This window comes from Schistocerca piceifrons, chromosome 11, assembly GCF_021461385.2.
Source record: "Schistocerca piceifrons isolate TAMUIC-IGC-003096 chromosome 11, iqSchPice1.1, whole genome shotgun sequence".
NCBI lineage: Eukaryota > Metazoa > Arthropoda > Insecta > Orthoptera > Acrididae > Schistocerca > Schistocerca piceifrons.
In genome coordinates, this window is record NC_060148.1 from 12551452 (window position 1) to 12568806 (window position 17355).

Below are 17355 nucleotides of genomic sequence, written 5' to 3' on the forward strand. Positions count from 1 at the left end.
GGTCTAGGAATGGTAGAACGATGGGTTCGATGACGGTTTGGATGTACCGTGCACTATTCAGTGTCCCCTCGACGATCACCAGTGGTGTACGGCCAGTGCAGGAGATCGCTCCCCACACCATGATGCCGGGTGTTGGCCCTGTGTGCCTCGGTCGTATGCAGTCCTGATTGTGGCGCTCACCTGCACGGCGCCAAACACGCATACGACCATCATTGGCACCAAGGCAGAAGCGACTCTCATCGCTGAAGACGACACGTCTCCATTCGTCCCTCCATTCACGCCTGCCGCGACACCACTGGAGGCGGGCTGCACGATGTTGGGGCGTGAGCGGAAGACGGCCTAACGGTGTGCGGGACCGTAGCCCAGCTTCATGGAGACGGTTGCGAATGGTCCTCGCCGATACCCCAGGAGCAACAGTGTCCCTAATTTGCTGGGAAGTGGCGGTGCGGTCCCCTACGGCACTGCGTAGGATCCTACGGTCTTGGCGTGCATCCGTGCGTCGCTGCGGTCCGGTCCCAGGTCGACGGGCACGTGCACCTTCCGCCGACCACTGGCGACAACATCGATGTACTGTGGAGACCTCACGCCCCACGTGTTGAGCAATTCGGCGGTACGTCCACCCGGCCTCCCGCATGCCCACTATACGCCCTCGCTCAAAGTCCGTCAACTGCACATACGGTTCACGTCCACGCTGTCGCGGCATGCTACCAGTGTTAAAGACTGCGATGGAGCTCCGTATGCCACGGCAAACTGGCTGACACTGACGGCGGCGGTGCACAAATGCTGCGCAGCTAGCGCCATTCGACGGCCAACACCGCGGTTCCTGGTGTGTCCGCTGTGCCGTGCGTGTGATCATTGCTTGTACAGCCCTCTCGCAGTGTCCGGAGCAAGTATGGTGGGTCTGACACACCGGTGTCAATGTGTTCTTTTTTCCATTTCCAGGAGTGTATAAGAAAATGAAGGTACTAAAATTGTAACTTTTTTTGTTTTTTCTACCCGCTTTTGTCTTTGAGAGCGGAAGCTTAACTTATTAGCTAGTTGTGGTCGGATTAAGACGAAAAAACTCATTGATGTGCAGACGTATTGTGGAAGTTGCCATGAAATTTGGAGGATGGAAGTAGCAATGTAAAATAAATTGCATTCAATACGAAGATGGTTTTGATTTGTATAAATTAGTGATTCCTGGACGATTGCAAAATTTTGGAGCAGCTACGACTTTTCACGCAGAGATGAAACAGGAAATATTTGGAGAACAAGAGTGTTAACACGGTAAAGGACGAACTCTTATCTACGCCATTTCCCCCTGTTAATCACATTTTGATAGTCTCTGTTCTCTTTCAAATAATTTTTGTAGTGGAGATTGGTTTGACTTTTGCTCAGTAATGCCACAAGGACCACCCCAACAATAGCTTTTCCGAATCACGAAGTCCGATAACTAATCTGTAATACGAAGTCAGACTTGCATCTCATTCTTTCCCTTTTTCACGGTCATTAACGATTTTAAAAACCCCTTTTTATTCACGATTTCTTCCCACATTTTCAACCTTTTCTTTTCTTCTCTTCTCTTTTTCTTTTTTACTAACCACTACATGCCACAGTATGAAAAGAGCCTCAATTAACTTGGCAATTATGTAGAAAAATAGCTTAAGAGTGTGCCTTTAAAATGTATAGGGTAAAATTTGGTTTTCCCATATTGAAAAGTTTTGAATAATGTCTTTTACTCTCTGGATAGACTTTGTTGAGGGCAATTGCAGATGAAGTTATCCATGTTTCAGAAGTAAACCACTTTCAGCTGTAAATGAAGCTTTATGTATAGAAGCGTGGCCAGTTTCGCGATATCTAATGACCTCTTTAGGTCTCGAATGAAAAACAACCCACAGTGGGCTGTTTTTCATTAGAGACAATTTCGTAACGGTTGCTGGTGGTGCTGCCATGATGAAAATAACCTCTTTAGGTGTACATCTACAACATGGGAAACATGCAGTTGACATTATGATAAAATACTGGATACCTGTCCTAATAATGTAAGCTCTTTGACAATAAACATGAAACACTCGCACATCAGTAAAGCACTAAGTCCATGATATGGGAAGGAGGGGGACTCAACCTTCTCAAAATACAATACTGTTATTTGTAATAGATCAAACAGCTTTGTCTCGTACGTCTAACTGACCAGATGAAAAACTGACATGTTAAAAGCACATTAGTCTACCATGAAAAGAGCAAAAAACAGTCTGGGACTTTTTACCTTTTCCTGTTTTCATATTTTGTTCTTATCATTGTAGGTTGACATGCTTTTAACATGTCAGATTTTCAGCAGATCAGTTTGATCTACGATGCATAGCTGTTTGATCTATTACAGGTAACAGTATTTTATTTTGAGAACATTGAGTCCCTATCCTTCCCATATCATGGGCTTAGTGTTTTACTGACATGTGAGTATTTCATGTCGGTTGTCAAAGAGCTTAGATTATTAGGATAGGTATCCTTTTTTTTCATAATGTAAATTGTATGTTTTCTATCTTGTAGATGTACACCTGAAGATGTGATTTGATATCACAAAATTGGTCATAATCCTGCATTTGGAATTCATGTGCAGCTGACAGCAGTTTATTTTTGAATGACTGTTCCCAGAATGTACCAAACAGTACCCTCACTTGTTGCAGAGAAGAAGCTGGAGGGTTCTTCAAATATCTTTTCGATATTTCTGTCTTCTAGAATATTCAGTGTTTGCATAAATACAAGCATTCTGGAATATTTGCAGTTAATATAAATAGCTCGTAAAGGCGTTTTATGAAAATAACAGCAATAGTGCCACTGCTCTTTGCAAGTATCGACACACTAAGGGCGTACGGCTGGCGATTTGGGGATTTCTCCTGAGAGAAGCCGACAGCCAATTACGCTTCCAATTGCTGAAGGAGTTTCTGGTGCCACGGTTGAGAACGCTGGGCCCAATGTGCGATGGTCGAGCAGCGCATGAGCTGTGTCACGACAGCTGAACATTCTACAGTCCACCGTTCGAAAACTGCTGCAAACGATTGTTAAACTGTATTGTGGTGCAGTTTCAGGCTGACGTGGATGTATATGGTTGTTACATTGAGCAACATTTGTAACCCATAACATAAATGCGGTATGCCGTTAACAAATGTTGCCATCCCAGGTGGAATTAAAATGTGTCTCTTTCAGTGGTTTATTTATTATTTCTCTTCTGCATGTTCTTACAAATTTTTCCACAAAGTTTCACTGTCCTGCGATCACTTGTTTTTCCCGGGGGCCGTCTCTAGTAGCGAAGTTTAATTATAACCACCCCGTACAGTAAAACTGTTGCATCACACATCTGCATCTGCATCTACATCTACATCTACACCATACTCTGCAAGCCACCTAATGGTGTGTGGTGGAGGGTACTTTCAGTACCACTGTCTCATCCCTCCAACACTGTTCCACTCACAAATAATGCGTGGGAAGAATGATTGTCAGTAAGCCTCTCTGTATTGGCTCTGGTTTCTCGAATTTTGTCCTTGTGGTCAATATGCGACATGTATGTAGGGGGGAATTAATATGTTGTCCGACTCCTCCTGAAAAGTGCTGTCCTGAAATTCCAGTAGTAACTCTCTCCGTGATGCACAACGCCTCTCTTGTAATGCCTGCCAGTGGCGTTTGTTTTGCATCTCCGAAACGCTCTCTGGCCAGTTTAATGATCCTGTGACGAAATGCGCCACCCTTTGTTTGGTCTTCTCTCTCTCCTCTATCAGTCCCACTTGATAGGAATCCCAGATAGATGAACAATACTCAAGAATCGGGCAAACAAGTGCCTTATAAAGACACTTCTTTAGTGGGTGAGTTACACTTCCTTAAGATTCTTCCAATGAATCTGAGTCCAGTGTCTGTTTTCCCCAATATCAGTTTTTATGTGGTCATTCCACTTAAGGTCGCTCTGGGTAGTTACGCCTAGATATTTTTCAGCAGACGCTGTCTCCAGCTGTTTGTCATCAATTGTGTAGCTGTACTGTAGTGGATTTCTTTTCCTATGTATGCGCAATATGTTACATTTATTTACGTTGAGGGTCAACTCCCAGAGTCTGCACTATTCATCAGTTCTCTGCAGGTCGTTCTGCAAATTCTTAGTATCTACTGGCATTGCTATTTTGGTATAGACTACTGCATCATCTGCAAATAGCCTTGAAGAGCATCCGACGCTTTCTACTAGATTGTTTATATAATGATAGATACAATTAAATAATTATGAACTTGAAACTAGTATGAACAACAGTAGTTCATAGATGAAAGGAATAAGTACCAGGTCTATTTAAGACAACTACGGCGCACAATGGTATCACTGTAACAGGATGTAGCAAACCTACATTTTCAACATCCAAGATAAGAAACAAATTTAGCAAGAAATCGAAAATAAGAAGTACCAGGTGATTCAAAAAGAAAGAACAGATTTCAGTTGTTTGTTGCAGACAAACTATAAAACACTTTCTACATGTCGCCGGGTAGAGGAAGGTTCAAACTTTTGACACAGCTACACTACTGTTTGTTTGCAACATATTGGTGACTACACCACAAGAGAAATAATTTTGTGTGTTGGAAGTTGCATAAAGCCAATCCAATGTTAAAATGCAACGTGCATTTCTCACACTTTGCAGTTTTTTTCTTTGCGGGTGCGTAAAAGACAGAATCTTTGTCTCACCTGTGGCAGCTACTCTTCAGGAACTGACATATCAAATTGTTGACGCTGTTGATTCAGTAAACAGGCATCTATTAATCCACGTGTGGAATGAAATGGACTACTGTTTTGATGTTTGTCAAGCAACACATGATGCTGATGTTGAGTGTATGGAATAGTGGTGTCTGTGTGAACATAAAATTTTGAGCCTTCCTCTACCACTGACACGAGCGTGATTTTATTTTTCACAATTTGTTTGTAATGAGCAATTAAAATCTGCTCTCACTTTTTGAATCACCTTGTATTGTAAAGTAGTTTTAATAGGGATGGTGTAAAAAGTTACAGTTTTAATGTACGAAAAACATATTCAAAGAAGTAGTAGACAATGATGACGATAAACTGAGTGTAAAATAGTTTAAGGTAGGATTTTGTAACTTGAGCGTAGCATCAAAATGAACTACAGCAGTTCAGCTAATATGAACCCCTCTAATATGAACGTTCGGTTAATCTGAACATGAAAAATGTTAGTCTAACAAGGGAACCTCCCCATCGCACCCCCCTCAGATATAGTTATAAGTTGGCACAGTGGATAGGCCTTGAAAAACTGAACACAGATCAATCGAGAAAACAGGAAGAAGTTGTGTGGAACTATGAAAAAATAAGCAAAATATACTGAGTAGTCCATAGGCAACATCAAGGATGATATCAGCACAGGCGCGCCGTGGTCCCGTGGTTAGCGTGAACAGCTGCGGAGCGAGAGGTCCTTGGTTCAAGTCTTCCCTCGACTGAAAATTTTACTTTCTTTACATTCGCAAAGTTATGATCTGTCCGTTCATTCATTGACGTCTCTGTTCACTGTAATAAGTTTAGTGTCTGTGTTTTGCGACTGCACCGCAAAACCGTGTGATTAGTAGACGAAAGAACGTGCCTCTCCAATGGGAACCGAAAACATTTGATCGCAAGGTCATAGGTCAACCGATTCCTCCGCAGGAAAACACGTCTGGTATATTCTATACGACACTGGTGACGGCATGTGCGTCACATGACAGGAATATGTTGTCGACCCACCTAACTTGCACACTTGGCGAATGGGTAAAAAGATTCTTCTACCTTGCCCGATTTAGGTTTTCTTGTGGATGTGATAATCACTTCCAAAAAATTGATGAAAACATAAGAGTGTGTCACATAAACTTCAACAAATAAATGCAACAGTTTCACAGTCGCACAGTTTTCTCTGTGCTCTGTCAAAACATATGTTTTTAAGGTTTTCAAATTTTTCCGTATGTAGACCGTCAAATCCTGCATATGTCCAAGCAAATTTGAACATGCCCTGGAATTTTGGAGAGCGAAGTTGATTATGTGTGAGTGCCTGAACTCTGATAATTGTCTGAAAATAAAAAATTTTCACCTGAGGGAAGACTTGAACCGAGGACCTCTCGTTCCACAGCTGCTGATGCTAACCAGGGGGCCACGGCGCTGTTGTGCTCACATCGCCCTTGATGTTGCTTATGTTTCGTATGGACTGCTTAGTTTGTATATTTTGCTTATTTTGTCATAGTTCGACACAATTTCTTCCTGTTTTCTCGATTGATCTGTGTTCAGTTTTTCAAGGCCTATCGACTGTGCCAACTTATAACTGAATCTGAGGGGGGTGCGATGGGGAGGTTCCCTTTTTAATTTATACAGTACAGTAAACATGTATTAGAAAAATTGGCAAGAAAACATTGGGTTTAAACATGCACAACAATGAATGAAAATCTGTCAAACTTACTAAAATACAGTGGACATTGTATCCCTACTTTTTAAATGACAAAAACTCAGTCATTGTTTTTTGGTGTAATGGAGACAGTCTGTTATATGACGCATAGTTGCGCCATCGTCTCATAAACATCAAATCAGCAAATGTAGCAGTGGGCTGTTGCTCCAAATAATCTAGTGTGAAGTCAAGGGCTTCTGCTGCATCACTGTATGACACCAGCTCTCCTTTGTCGCTTCCGTTACAGCAGTCCACTTTGTCCTGGCCTCGAGTCACAGCAGCAACTAAACCAGCGTCGGTGAGGTTCTCCACACATGTCCCACCCGCTGCCATCCACTCGTCTACGTCTCCTTCACTAGCTTCTTCACATCTGGGGGCTGTCTGTATCATTTGTAGTAGATTTTACTCTTCATTTTCCACTGGGTTGTCCTGAAATCCAAGAGATGTCCACAGTTTTCTCCTCGATTTTGTCACAGTATTTTCTGAAATATTCTGCCATGCCTCAGCAGCCCAATAAACAACATCCTTTCATATTGGTATTTTTATTTTGTCCACTAAAGTAATGCTATCATCTTGGATCAGCATTCTTAAAAAATTGTTTTCTGGTAAATCAGCTTTAATGTTTGCCGCACGCCCTGGTCCGCCGGCTGTAGAAGTGGTTAACACTCGGCAACAAAAACTTTGCCACAATTTCTCCATCACGTAATTCCTCAGTGCTGGGGTGAGACGGCACGCTATCAGTCGGAAGGATTGCACGTGGAGACAGATGATTTTCCTTACAAAACCGTCGAACAGACGGAGCGAACTGGCAGTCAAACGGTTCTTTGAACAGCTTACCGTCCATCCGTGCTTTTTTCTGGTTGCGATAATATACGGGCAGGGAATTCATGTTGCAGGTTTTAAAAGCTCTGGGCGTAGCAGATTTGCCGATCAGCATTCAAAACAGCTTCATCTACATCTACATCTACATCTACATTGATACTCCGCAAGCCACCCAACGGTGTGTGGCGGAGGGCACTTTACGTGCCACGGTCATTACCTCCCTTTCCTGTTCCAGTCGCGTATGGTTCGCGGGAAGAACGACTGTCTGAAAGCCTCCGTGCGCGCTCGAATCTCTCTAATTTTACATTCGTGATCTCCTCGGGAAGTATAAGTAGGGGGAAGCAATATATTCGATACCTCATCCAGAAACGCACCCTCTCGAAACCTGGCGAGCAAGCTACACCGCGATGCAGAGCGCCTCTCTTGCAGAGTCTGCCACTTGAGTTTATTAAACATCTCCGTAACGCTATCACGGTTACCAAATAACCCAGTGACGAAACGCGCCGCTCTTCTTTGGATCTTCTCTATCTCCTCCGTCAACCCGACCTGGTACGGATCCCACACTGATGAGCAATACTCAAGTATAGGTCGAACGAGTGTTTTGTAAGCCACCTCCTTTGTTGATGGACTACATTTTCTAAGCACTCTCCCAATGAATCTCAACCTGGTACCCGCCTTACCAACAATTAGTTTTATATGATCATTCCACTTCAAATCGTTCCGTACGCATACTTCCGATTACCAGCAGCATTGCCACACGCTAATAAAGTCACATGATCTTTGCACATTTTACAATCGGGAGCACGGTCTTCTGCTTTTGATTGCAGGCTTTTTGTTGGAAATGCCCTAAAATTAAAGGCAGTCTCGCCAGTGTTACAAATTTGTCGGAGAGAACACTTTCCCTCTCTTATCATTTTTTCAAACTCACCCAAGTATTCCTTCACTACATCACAGTCAGAAGAAAGCTTCTCTCCAGTAATTGTTAGCTCATGGATTCTGTGAAGTTTTTTTAATCAGTCTGACCAACCCGTCCTCGCACTAAAAGACTCGTCACCATTCATTAACTTGTTCAGGTAAACAGCCTTCTCCTGAACCAGTGCTCCGCTCAAAGGAGTTCCCCTTTCTCTTTCCTGCGTAGACCGAAGGAAAAGAGCTTCGTCCACTTTATCGTACTGGTAGTGTTTCAGAATCTGCCGAATTTACAGTTTTTTCCCCAACCACATTGCACAGGACTGTTCGAGCTTCACTCGGTTCTTCTTCCAATCACAAATGGTTGCTTTACCAACACCCAGTTCCGTTGCCAGTTTAGAAACATTCTCACCAATCTCTTATCCACTTCAAAGCATTCAGTTTTTCTTTGAGATGTAACGTTTTATGTTTGCGTTTTGTAGCGAGACTTTGAATTTCGCCGCGCTGCACTCGTTCCCTCAGACATGAATTGTGCCGTCGCAGCGGTATGAGCGCTCGACGGCAGAGAAAATACTAAAATTGTAACTCTTTTTTTTGTTTTCTATCCATTTCTTGATTGTCTCTTGATAGCCGAAGCTTAAGGCAGATGTGATCTGATGCTGACGTAAAAAAACTTAATAGCTAGTCTTGATCAGATTGTAATGTGTAGACATTGTGGACGTTGTTATGAAATTCGGAGGATGGAGAGAAGCAACTAAAATAAATTGTATTTAAGATCAAGACGGTTTTGTATACATTAGAAATTCCTGGACAATGAAACTTATTGCAAGATTTCGGAGCAGACTTTTCGCGCAGAAATGAAGTAGGAGATTTTTGAAGACCTGGACGCCACATGAAAGAAGACATTTAACCTGGTAAAGTATGAACTCTTATCTACGCCATTTCCCCCTGTCAGTTACATTTTGTTATTCTCTGTTCTTTTATAATACTTTTTGTAGTGGAAATTGGTTTAACTTTTGCTCAAAAACGCCACAAGGACCACCCCAACAATAGCTTTTCCGAATCACGAAGTCCGATAGCTTTTCTGTAATACGAAGTCCGATTTGCTTTTCATTCTTTCCCTTTTTTCACGGTCATTAACGATTTTAAAAAACCCATTTTCACTTACGATTTCTTCCCACATTTTCAACCTTTTCTTTTTCTTTTTTTTTTTTTTTTTATTAACCACTACAGTTTACTCATGACGAAAATGCATACACCACTACACCTGAATGAGTACAATAGAAGTGTTATGCATTCCAGCAACCGATAACTAACATAAGGGAGCGCTTTGCGAGCCAACTGGCAGTGCACTGACCCCAGACATTACAAAGGTCTCAACAACGCACAACAACAAGGGCACGGAGTGAGAGTGAGCCATTGTTCCCATTTGTTGCCATGGTGTACCTACTTATCTGCTTGGTGTACTTCATTTTAGAAACCCCTTACCGTAATTCTGCCTAATCCGAACAAATCGGTAATCCGAACAAGGTCCGATCACAATTAGTTTGGATTAATAGGACTCTACTGTGTTTCTTAGATTGAAAAGAAAATAGGAAAACATGTCACATACAAAACTGTACAGACCTATGTTGTGAGAACTACAAAAGTTGGTACCCATGCAAAGAAGGCTGAAAACATGTAAACAGGTAGTAGGAAACAACAGACATTCACAGGGGAACCATCAAACCTATTAAACATAGATTGTGACGAGTCTTAGGTATGTTGCGGAGGGAATTGTCCTGAGTATCTGGCTAGCAGCTTTTCATGTGACGTCCCCTGATTTCCGAGAAAATCGATGTTGAAGTTCAGTGCATACCTCCTCCACTTGCGACATTAGTCCTGTGTTGACAAAGAGAGTGTAGTGCAGTAGCTGAGGATTACGACTACCATGATGGTGGTGCGGGTTCAATTTCTGTCTGCTTCTTTTCTCTCTCTCTCTCTCTCTCTCTCTCTCTCTCTCTCTCTCTCTCTCCCCCCTCCTCTCCCCCTCTCCCCCCTCCCCCCCCCCCTCCCCAAACATACAAAACAAAACAAGTAGCCTACAGGTAAATAAAATCTTTCAAGAATAATGGCTGATGGTACATACGAGGTGCTATCCAAAATTTTCGGGACTGGTGTGGCCATCTGTTAAAAACCTTACCTTTGGACTAATGGTCACCACCACCCTCGAAAAGAAGTTCCCATCCACACGTACACACTGGTCTACATCTACACCTACATCCATACTCCTCAAGCCACCTGACAGTGTGTGGCAGAGGGTACTTTGAGTACCTCTATCGGTTCTCCCATCTATTCCAGTCCCGTATTGTTCGTGGAAAGAAGGATTGTCGGTATGCCTCTGTGTGGGCTCGAATCTCTCTGATTTTAACCTCATGCTCTCTTCGCGGGATATATGTAGGAGGGAGTGATATACTGCTTGACTCCTCGGTGAAAGTATGTTCTTGAAACTCCAACAAAAGCCCGTACTGAGCTACTGAGCGTCTCTCCTGCAGAGTCTTCCACTGGAGTTTATCTATCATCTCCGTAACGCTTTCGTGATTGCTAAATGATCCTGTAACGAAGCGCGCTGCTCCCCGTCGGATCTTCTCTATCTCTTCTATCAACCCCACCTGGTACGGATCCCACACTCGTGAGCAATATTCAAGCATTGGGCGAACAAGTGTACTGTAACCTACTTCCTTTGTTTTCGGATTGCATTTCCTTAGGATTCTTCCAACGAATTTCAGTCTGGCATCTGCTTTACCGACGATCAACTTTATACGATCATTCCATTTTAAATCAGTCCTAATGCATACTCCCAGATAATTTATGGAATTAACTGCTTTCAGTTGCTGACCTGCTATATTGTAGCTAAATGATAAGAGATCTTTCTTTCTATGTATTCGCAGCACATTACACTTGTCTACATTGAGATTCAATTGCCATTCCCTGCACCATGCAGCAATTCGTTGCAGATCCTCCTGCGCTTCTGCCACTGGTCAAACATTTTCTGAAAGTTCTGTTCTTTGAGGGTGTTTATCACCGCCAGTGATGCCTCTCGAATCTGCTCTAGACTGTCGAAACGACGGCCTTTCAACTTGAGTTTCAGTTCTGGAAATGGCGCAAAGTCGCAAGGTGCCAAATCTGGTGAGTATGGTGGTTGGGGTACAACTGCAGTGTTGTTTTTTGCGGAAAAGGTCCTGGTGAGCCCATTGTCATGATGCAGCAGCCAGTTCCCTCGACGTCAAAGTTCGAGCCGTTATCGCCGCCTGTTTTCACAGAGCCATTGCGGAACATCACAGTAGTATGTGGAATTCACTGTTTGGTTGTGTGGGACGAATTCTTTATGCACAATTCCCTCTGTATCGAAGAAAACAATGATCGTCCTCTTTACTTTGCTCTTCACCTGTCTCGCATTTTTGGGTCTCAGACAGCCCGGGCTCCTCCACTGGGACGATTGTTGCTTTACCTCTCGGTCGTAACCATAAATCCAGCTCTCATTGTCGGTGATAACCCACGACAAGAAGGTCGGCTCATCAGATGCGTTCTGACGAAGGTCCCTGCACACTCCAACAGGCTGTGCCTTCTGATCGGCAGTCGAGGCCCTCGGCACAAATTTTGCGGCGACACGATGTGTGGCCAATTCGTCAGTCAACATCAGTTGACATGTCCCGTAAGCAATACCCACTTCATCCACAAGGTCTCGAATGGTTCGTCGTCGATCCGCACGAACCAGTTGTTGAAGTTTGGCAACAGTGTCTGGCGTTGTCCGGCTAATGGGCCTTCCAGTGTGAGCATCGTCTTCGACGTGTGTGCGGGCGGCCCTGAACTGAGAGTGCCACTCAAACACACGAGTACAGCTCGTGTTCTGTCCCCCAACACTTGTTCAATCATTGCGAGGGTCTCCGTAGCACTTTTCCCGAGATTCGCACAGAATTTGATATACATGCGCTGTTCTGTTAGTGGATCTGTGGTAAAATCGCCACACACCAAACAGAGAGTATTGTGAAAATCACTGTGGGCATTCAACTTGTCCTCCCAGCTGAATGTCACTCCGCACACTGACTCGTCAGATATGCAGCTCTCGCCACCTAGAGGTGCAGAGATCTACTACTCCTACTTTCCAGATGGCAGCACCAGTACCGAAAATTTTGGATTCCACCTCGTATTTTCACAGTGGTAAGCAGTAAATCCGGGTCTGTCACAGATTTTCAGCTGTCACGAAGTACTCATTTTTATTGTGTAGACTGGTCTCTTCTGTACTTGTTGCTCACTGTGCCAAGCCTGTACTTACCCATTTCCATTCATTCAGGTGGAAACTGACCAACTCGCACCTCCGAAGTGGGAGATCCAGCAAGTGTGCGTTAAAGAAGAAACTCCGGTGAGTACCAAAATTCACCTGTCTGTATATCTAGACATATTCTCTACAAGCCAGTGTGTACAGTGCAGTGCAATGTGCTCTGTATGGTATTAACCACTCCTCTTGCTATGTCACTCAAAAGTGACACATAGGAAAAGTGATAGGCTCTTGTACACACTTTAGTGTCTTACTTTATGAGTAAGCTTCTAGCACATGTTATGTGATGAAGCGACAAGGTCAGCAACTGAAAGCAGTTAATTCCATAAATTATCTGGGAGTACACATTAGGAGTGATTTAAAATGGAATGATCATATTAAGTTGATCGTCGGTAAAGCAGATGCCAGACTGAGATTCATTGGAAGAATCCTAAGGAAATGCAATCCGAAAACAAAGGAAGTAGGTTACAGTACACTTGTTCGCCCACTGCTTGAATATGCTCAGCAGTGTGGGATCCGTACCAGATATGGTTGATAGAAGGGATAGAGAAGATCCAACGGAGAGCAGCGCGCTTCGTTACAGGATCATTTAGTAATCTGGAAAGCGTTACGGAGATGATAGATAAACTCCAGTGGAAGACTCTGCAGGAGAGACACTCAGTAGCTCGGTACGGGCTTTTGTTGGAGTTTCGAGAACATACCTTCACCGAGGAGTCGAGCAGTATATTGCTCCCTCCTACGTATATATCACGAAGAGACCGTGAGGATAAAATCAGAGAGATTAGAGCCCACACAGAGGCATACCGACAATCTTTCTTTCCACGAACAACACGGGACTGGAATAGAAGGGAGAACCGATAGAGGTACACAAGGTACCCTCCGCCACACACCGTCAGGTGGCTTGCGGAGTATGGATGTAGATGTAGCTGTAGATGTAGAATTGTTTCAGTCTGCCTGAACTGCTGGTTTTCTGAATCTGTTCAGAACTGCATCGAATGAGATAGAGCAGCGGTTAGCATGAGGGAAGACATTGGTTGAAGTTTCCATCCACTCAGATTTTCTGCCCTTTTTCCTAAACTGACTAGGCCAAATTCCAGGATAATTCCTCTTTTAATTGGTGTCACACTTAAACTTTATTGTAGCGCTAAAGGAAAGGTTTACGCCCGAGGTACATGCCTCAGGCTATTGACTTTCCCAAACGTGTGCGTATGGAGAGGTGCCCTGTTGACACTCCATCTACTTTTGCATACCAATCCCCACAAATAATAAAATAATGATGGTAAGGCTTTCTTCAAAATTATACACAGTTTAGATGACCACTGAATTTGTTGTTCTTTAGGCTTGAGCTAAATGTTTCAATGTTGCACAATCAATATTCATGTCACAAATCCAATCAGACTAATTTCACAGTTTCTGCTGAGTTAGCTGTTGCCATTGCTCTGTGAATGAGATGCAGCTGGCGTGCTTTTCAATATTCTTTCTTCGAACACAAAATTTCCCTTTTTTCAAGTAGTACACTTTTTTCTTTACTTACATTGTGTGCTGTGGTGACACATTCAGTACGGTAGTTCAGATCTAACTGAATCTTTCTCGTGCTGCTCCAAACTCAGCATCTTTTGCATCTTTTGAAACCCAAGTATTAACCCACCATAACTTTCCTGTGAGTACATTCCATGCATGAAATTAAGGTTAGTAAAACCTCGACATCAGGTTACAAACCTTCCTGTGGAAATTGCACTGACCTGATGAAAAATTAGTTTTTCTTTGCAAATGCACACTTATTATATATGATGAGGTGTGTTGAAAAATAAAGGCAATTTTTGTTTTATGGAAATGAAGATGCAAAGCTAGTTAGCTGCAGCCCACCCAAGATCACCTTGCATACATTTATTTAAGGAACTCAGAATATTCACACTACCTTCGCAATACATATATTCACTTATGAAATTTGTCACTAATGACCCATCCCAATTCAAAAGTAACAGCAAAGTGCATGGCTACAACACTAGCAGAAACGAAGATGTTCACTATTCTGGATTAAATCTCACTTTGGCACAGAAAGGGGGGTAAATTATGCTGCCACAAAAATCTTTGGTCGTTTGCCAAATAGTATTAAAAGTCTGACAGATAGCCAACCAACATTTAAAAGCAAATTAAAAGAATTTCTGAATGGCAACTCCTTCTACTCAATAGATGAATTCTTAGGTATGAAGTAGTAACTGTAAAAACTATTATTATTTTGTGTAAAGAAAACTTATTTTAAACTGACACTTTCCACATTATTACGAAATGTTGTATCCATTATCTATGGAACAAGGATTAATGTATATATGATGTATGTCTCTTCATCTACATCTATGTTATCTGCTTCAAAATAGTCCCCATCAGAAATTGTAGACTTACGGCAGCGCATTTTCCGATCCTATAAACACTTCTGAAACTCAGCCTTTGGAACAGCTTTTAGCTCCATCATGCCTGTGAAACAATGTTCTTTCGTGAAACTTCCTGGCAGATTAAAACTGTGTGCCCGACCGAGACTCGAACTCGGGACCTTTGCCTTTCGCTGGCAAGTGCTCTTTCAGGAGAGTGCTAGATCTGCAAGGTTCACAGGAGAGCTTCTGTAAAGTTTGGAAGGTAGGAGACGAGATACTGGCAGAAGTAAAGCTGTGAGTAGCGGGCGTGAGTCGTGCTTCGATAGCTCAGTTGGTAGAGCACTTGCCCGCGGAAGCCAAAGGTCCCGAGTTCGAGTCTCGGTCGGGCACACAGTTTTAATCTGCCAGGAAGTTTCATATCAGCGCACACTCCGCTGCAGAGTGAAAATCTCATTCTGGAATGTTCTTTCGTGTTTTATTTTAGTTTTGCGAATAGAAAAAGTTACTTGGGGTCATGCCAGGCGAATATGAAGGTTAAAGTATTATTACAGTGCCACAAACTAAGGCTACTTTGATCCAATTTAATTCTATCTTTTTATAAGTGGCAAGAAAACAAAGGATAATGACAGACAGAAAATTCCAAATACATTTTTCTAGTACTGTAAAAAGACATGTATCATCAGTTAAGTCAGGTAAGAACATGGAATTCTGTACCATATTCAGAAAGTGATACAGGAAGTACAAGTGTTATTTACTTTATCAATTGACTAATTAATTTTAAATTTACATGTTTCACCATGGTAACTATTTGTAAAGAAAATATATCAAATGTCATGGATACCGTGCAATATGGACATGGGCCTTATTACGCAAATTACGGAAGCTCGGGCACTTGAAAATAGCCACATTTTGTTAGTCATGTTTGACTGATAAATCTTATCAAATCCTCTCAAGGATAAAATAGTCTATCTATTTGTTATGGTCAATCGCAGCAGGACTGTCTTTTCCGCACAGCTCACTTTACCACCTTCATCACTTGCCTCAGTACCAATTCTGGAACAGCCTTGTTAAGTAGAACTGTAGTGTATTTCCCAATTACTAATTTATCTATCATTTCGTGGTGCCGGTCATGATCTTGCACATCAGCGAAACTTTCAGAATCACCATCAAAGTGTAGCACCACTCCATCTTCATTTTTCAGTTACTGTAGCTCAGGCCAAAGTAACCCCATATTCTGTAAAAATGTACAACATTTTTTAGAAATGTTAAACATATTACCTAAATTGAATATGACACAAAAGACAATTTTTCACCTTCTTACCTAATACTGACACAAGACAAAGCTACACTCACCGTATTTTTAGCTTAAGTGGTACGAACCCCCATGGCAGAAGTTATTGGGGTGTACTGCACTGAAAAGCCAAAGAAATGAACACCTGCCTAATATCGTGTAGGATCTCAGCAAGCACTCAAAAGAGCCGCAGTACGACGTGGCATGGACTCGACTAATGTATGAAGTAGTGCTGGAGGGAACTGACACCATGAACCCTGCAGGGCTGTCCATAAATCCGTAAGAGTACGAGGGGGTGGAGATCTCTTATGAAGAGCACGTTGCAGGCATCCCAGGTATGCTCAATAATGTTCGTGTCTGGGGAGTTTGGCGGCCAGAGGAAGTGTTTAAACTCAGAAGAGTGTTCCTGCAGCTGCTCTGTAGCAATTCACGACGTGTGGGGTGTCGCATTGTCCTGCTGGAGTTGTCCAAGTACGTCGGAATGCACAGTGGACATCAATGGATGCAGGTGAGGAGACAGGATGCTGACGTACGTGTCACCTGTCAGAGTCGTATCTAGGCGTATCAGGAGTCCCATATCACTCCAACTGCACACGCCCCACACCATTACAGAGCCTCCACCAGCTTAAACAGTCCCCTGCTGACATGCAGGGTCCACGGATTCGTGAGGCTGTCTCCATACCATTACACGTCCATCCGCCAGATACAATTTGAAACGAGAATCGTCCGACCAGGCAACATGTTTCCAGTCATCAACAATCCAGAGTCGGTTTTGACGGGCCCAGTTGAGGCGTAAAGCTTTGTGTCGTCCAGTCATCACGGGTATACGAGTGGGCCTTTGGCTCCAAAAGCCCATATCGATGACGTTTCGTTGAATGGTTCGCACGCTGACACTTGTCGATGGTCCAGCATTGAAATCTGCACCAATCTGCGGAAGGGTTGCACTTCTGTCACGTTGAACGATACTCCGCGGCGATGTCGGAGACTTAATGTTGTACCGTATTCCTGATTTTCACGGCATACTCGTGAAATGGTCGTACGGGATATCCCCATTTCAGCACTATCTTGAAGATGTTGTGCCCATCTCCTCTGCCACTGGCATCTACACCCTCCCCTCTCCCTCCTCCCCCACATTTTCCCCTTTGGCAGGTCCCCGGACTCGTACACGTAGACTGAACATTCGCGCGCCGGAGATCACCGCCATCGGTTTGTTGT

The 17355-nt window shown here is 43.2% G+C and overlaps 1 protein-coding gene across 1 annotated transcript in view; it reads left to right on the plus strand.

The window, feature by feature from the left end:
- LOC124720216 overlaps window positions 1-17355 on the plus strand; it is a 199118-nt gene that overhangs the window by 130869 nt on the left and 50894 nt on the right. Inside the window, exon 9 of the mRNA XM_047245537.1 lies at window positions 12493-12561. Within this exon, the coding sequence (XP_047101493.1) occupies window positions 12493-12561 (69 nt within the window). The remainder of the gene's footprint in view (window positions 1-12492; window positions 12562-17355) is intronic.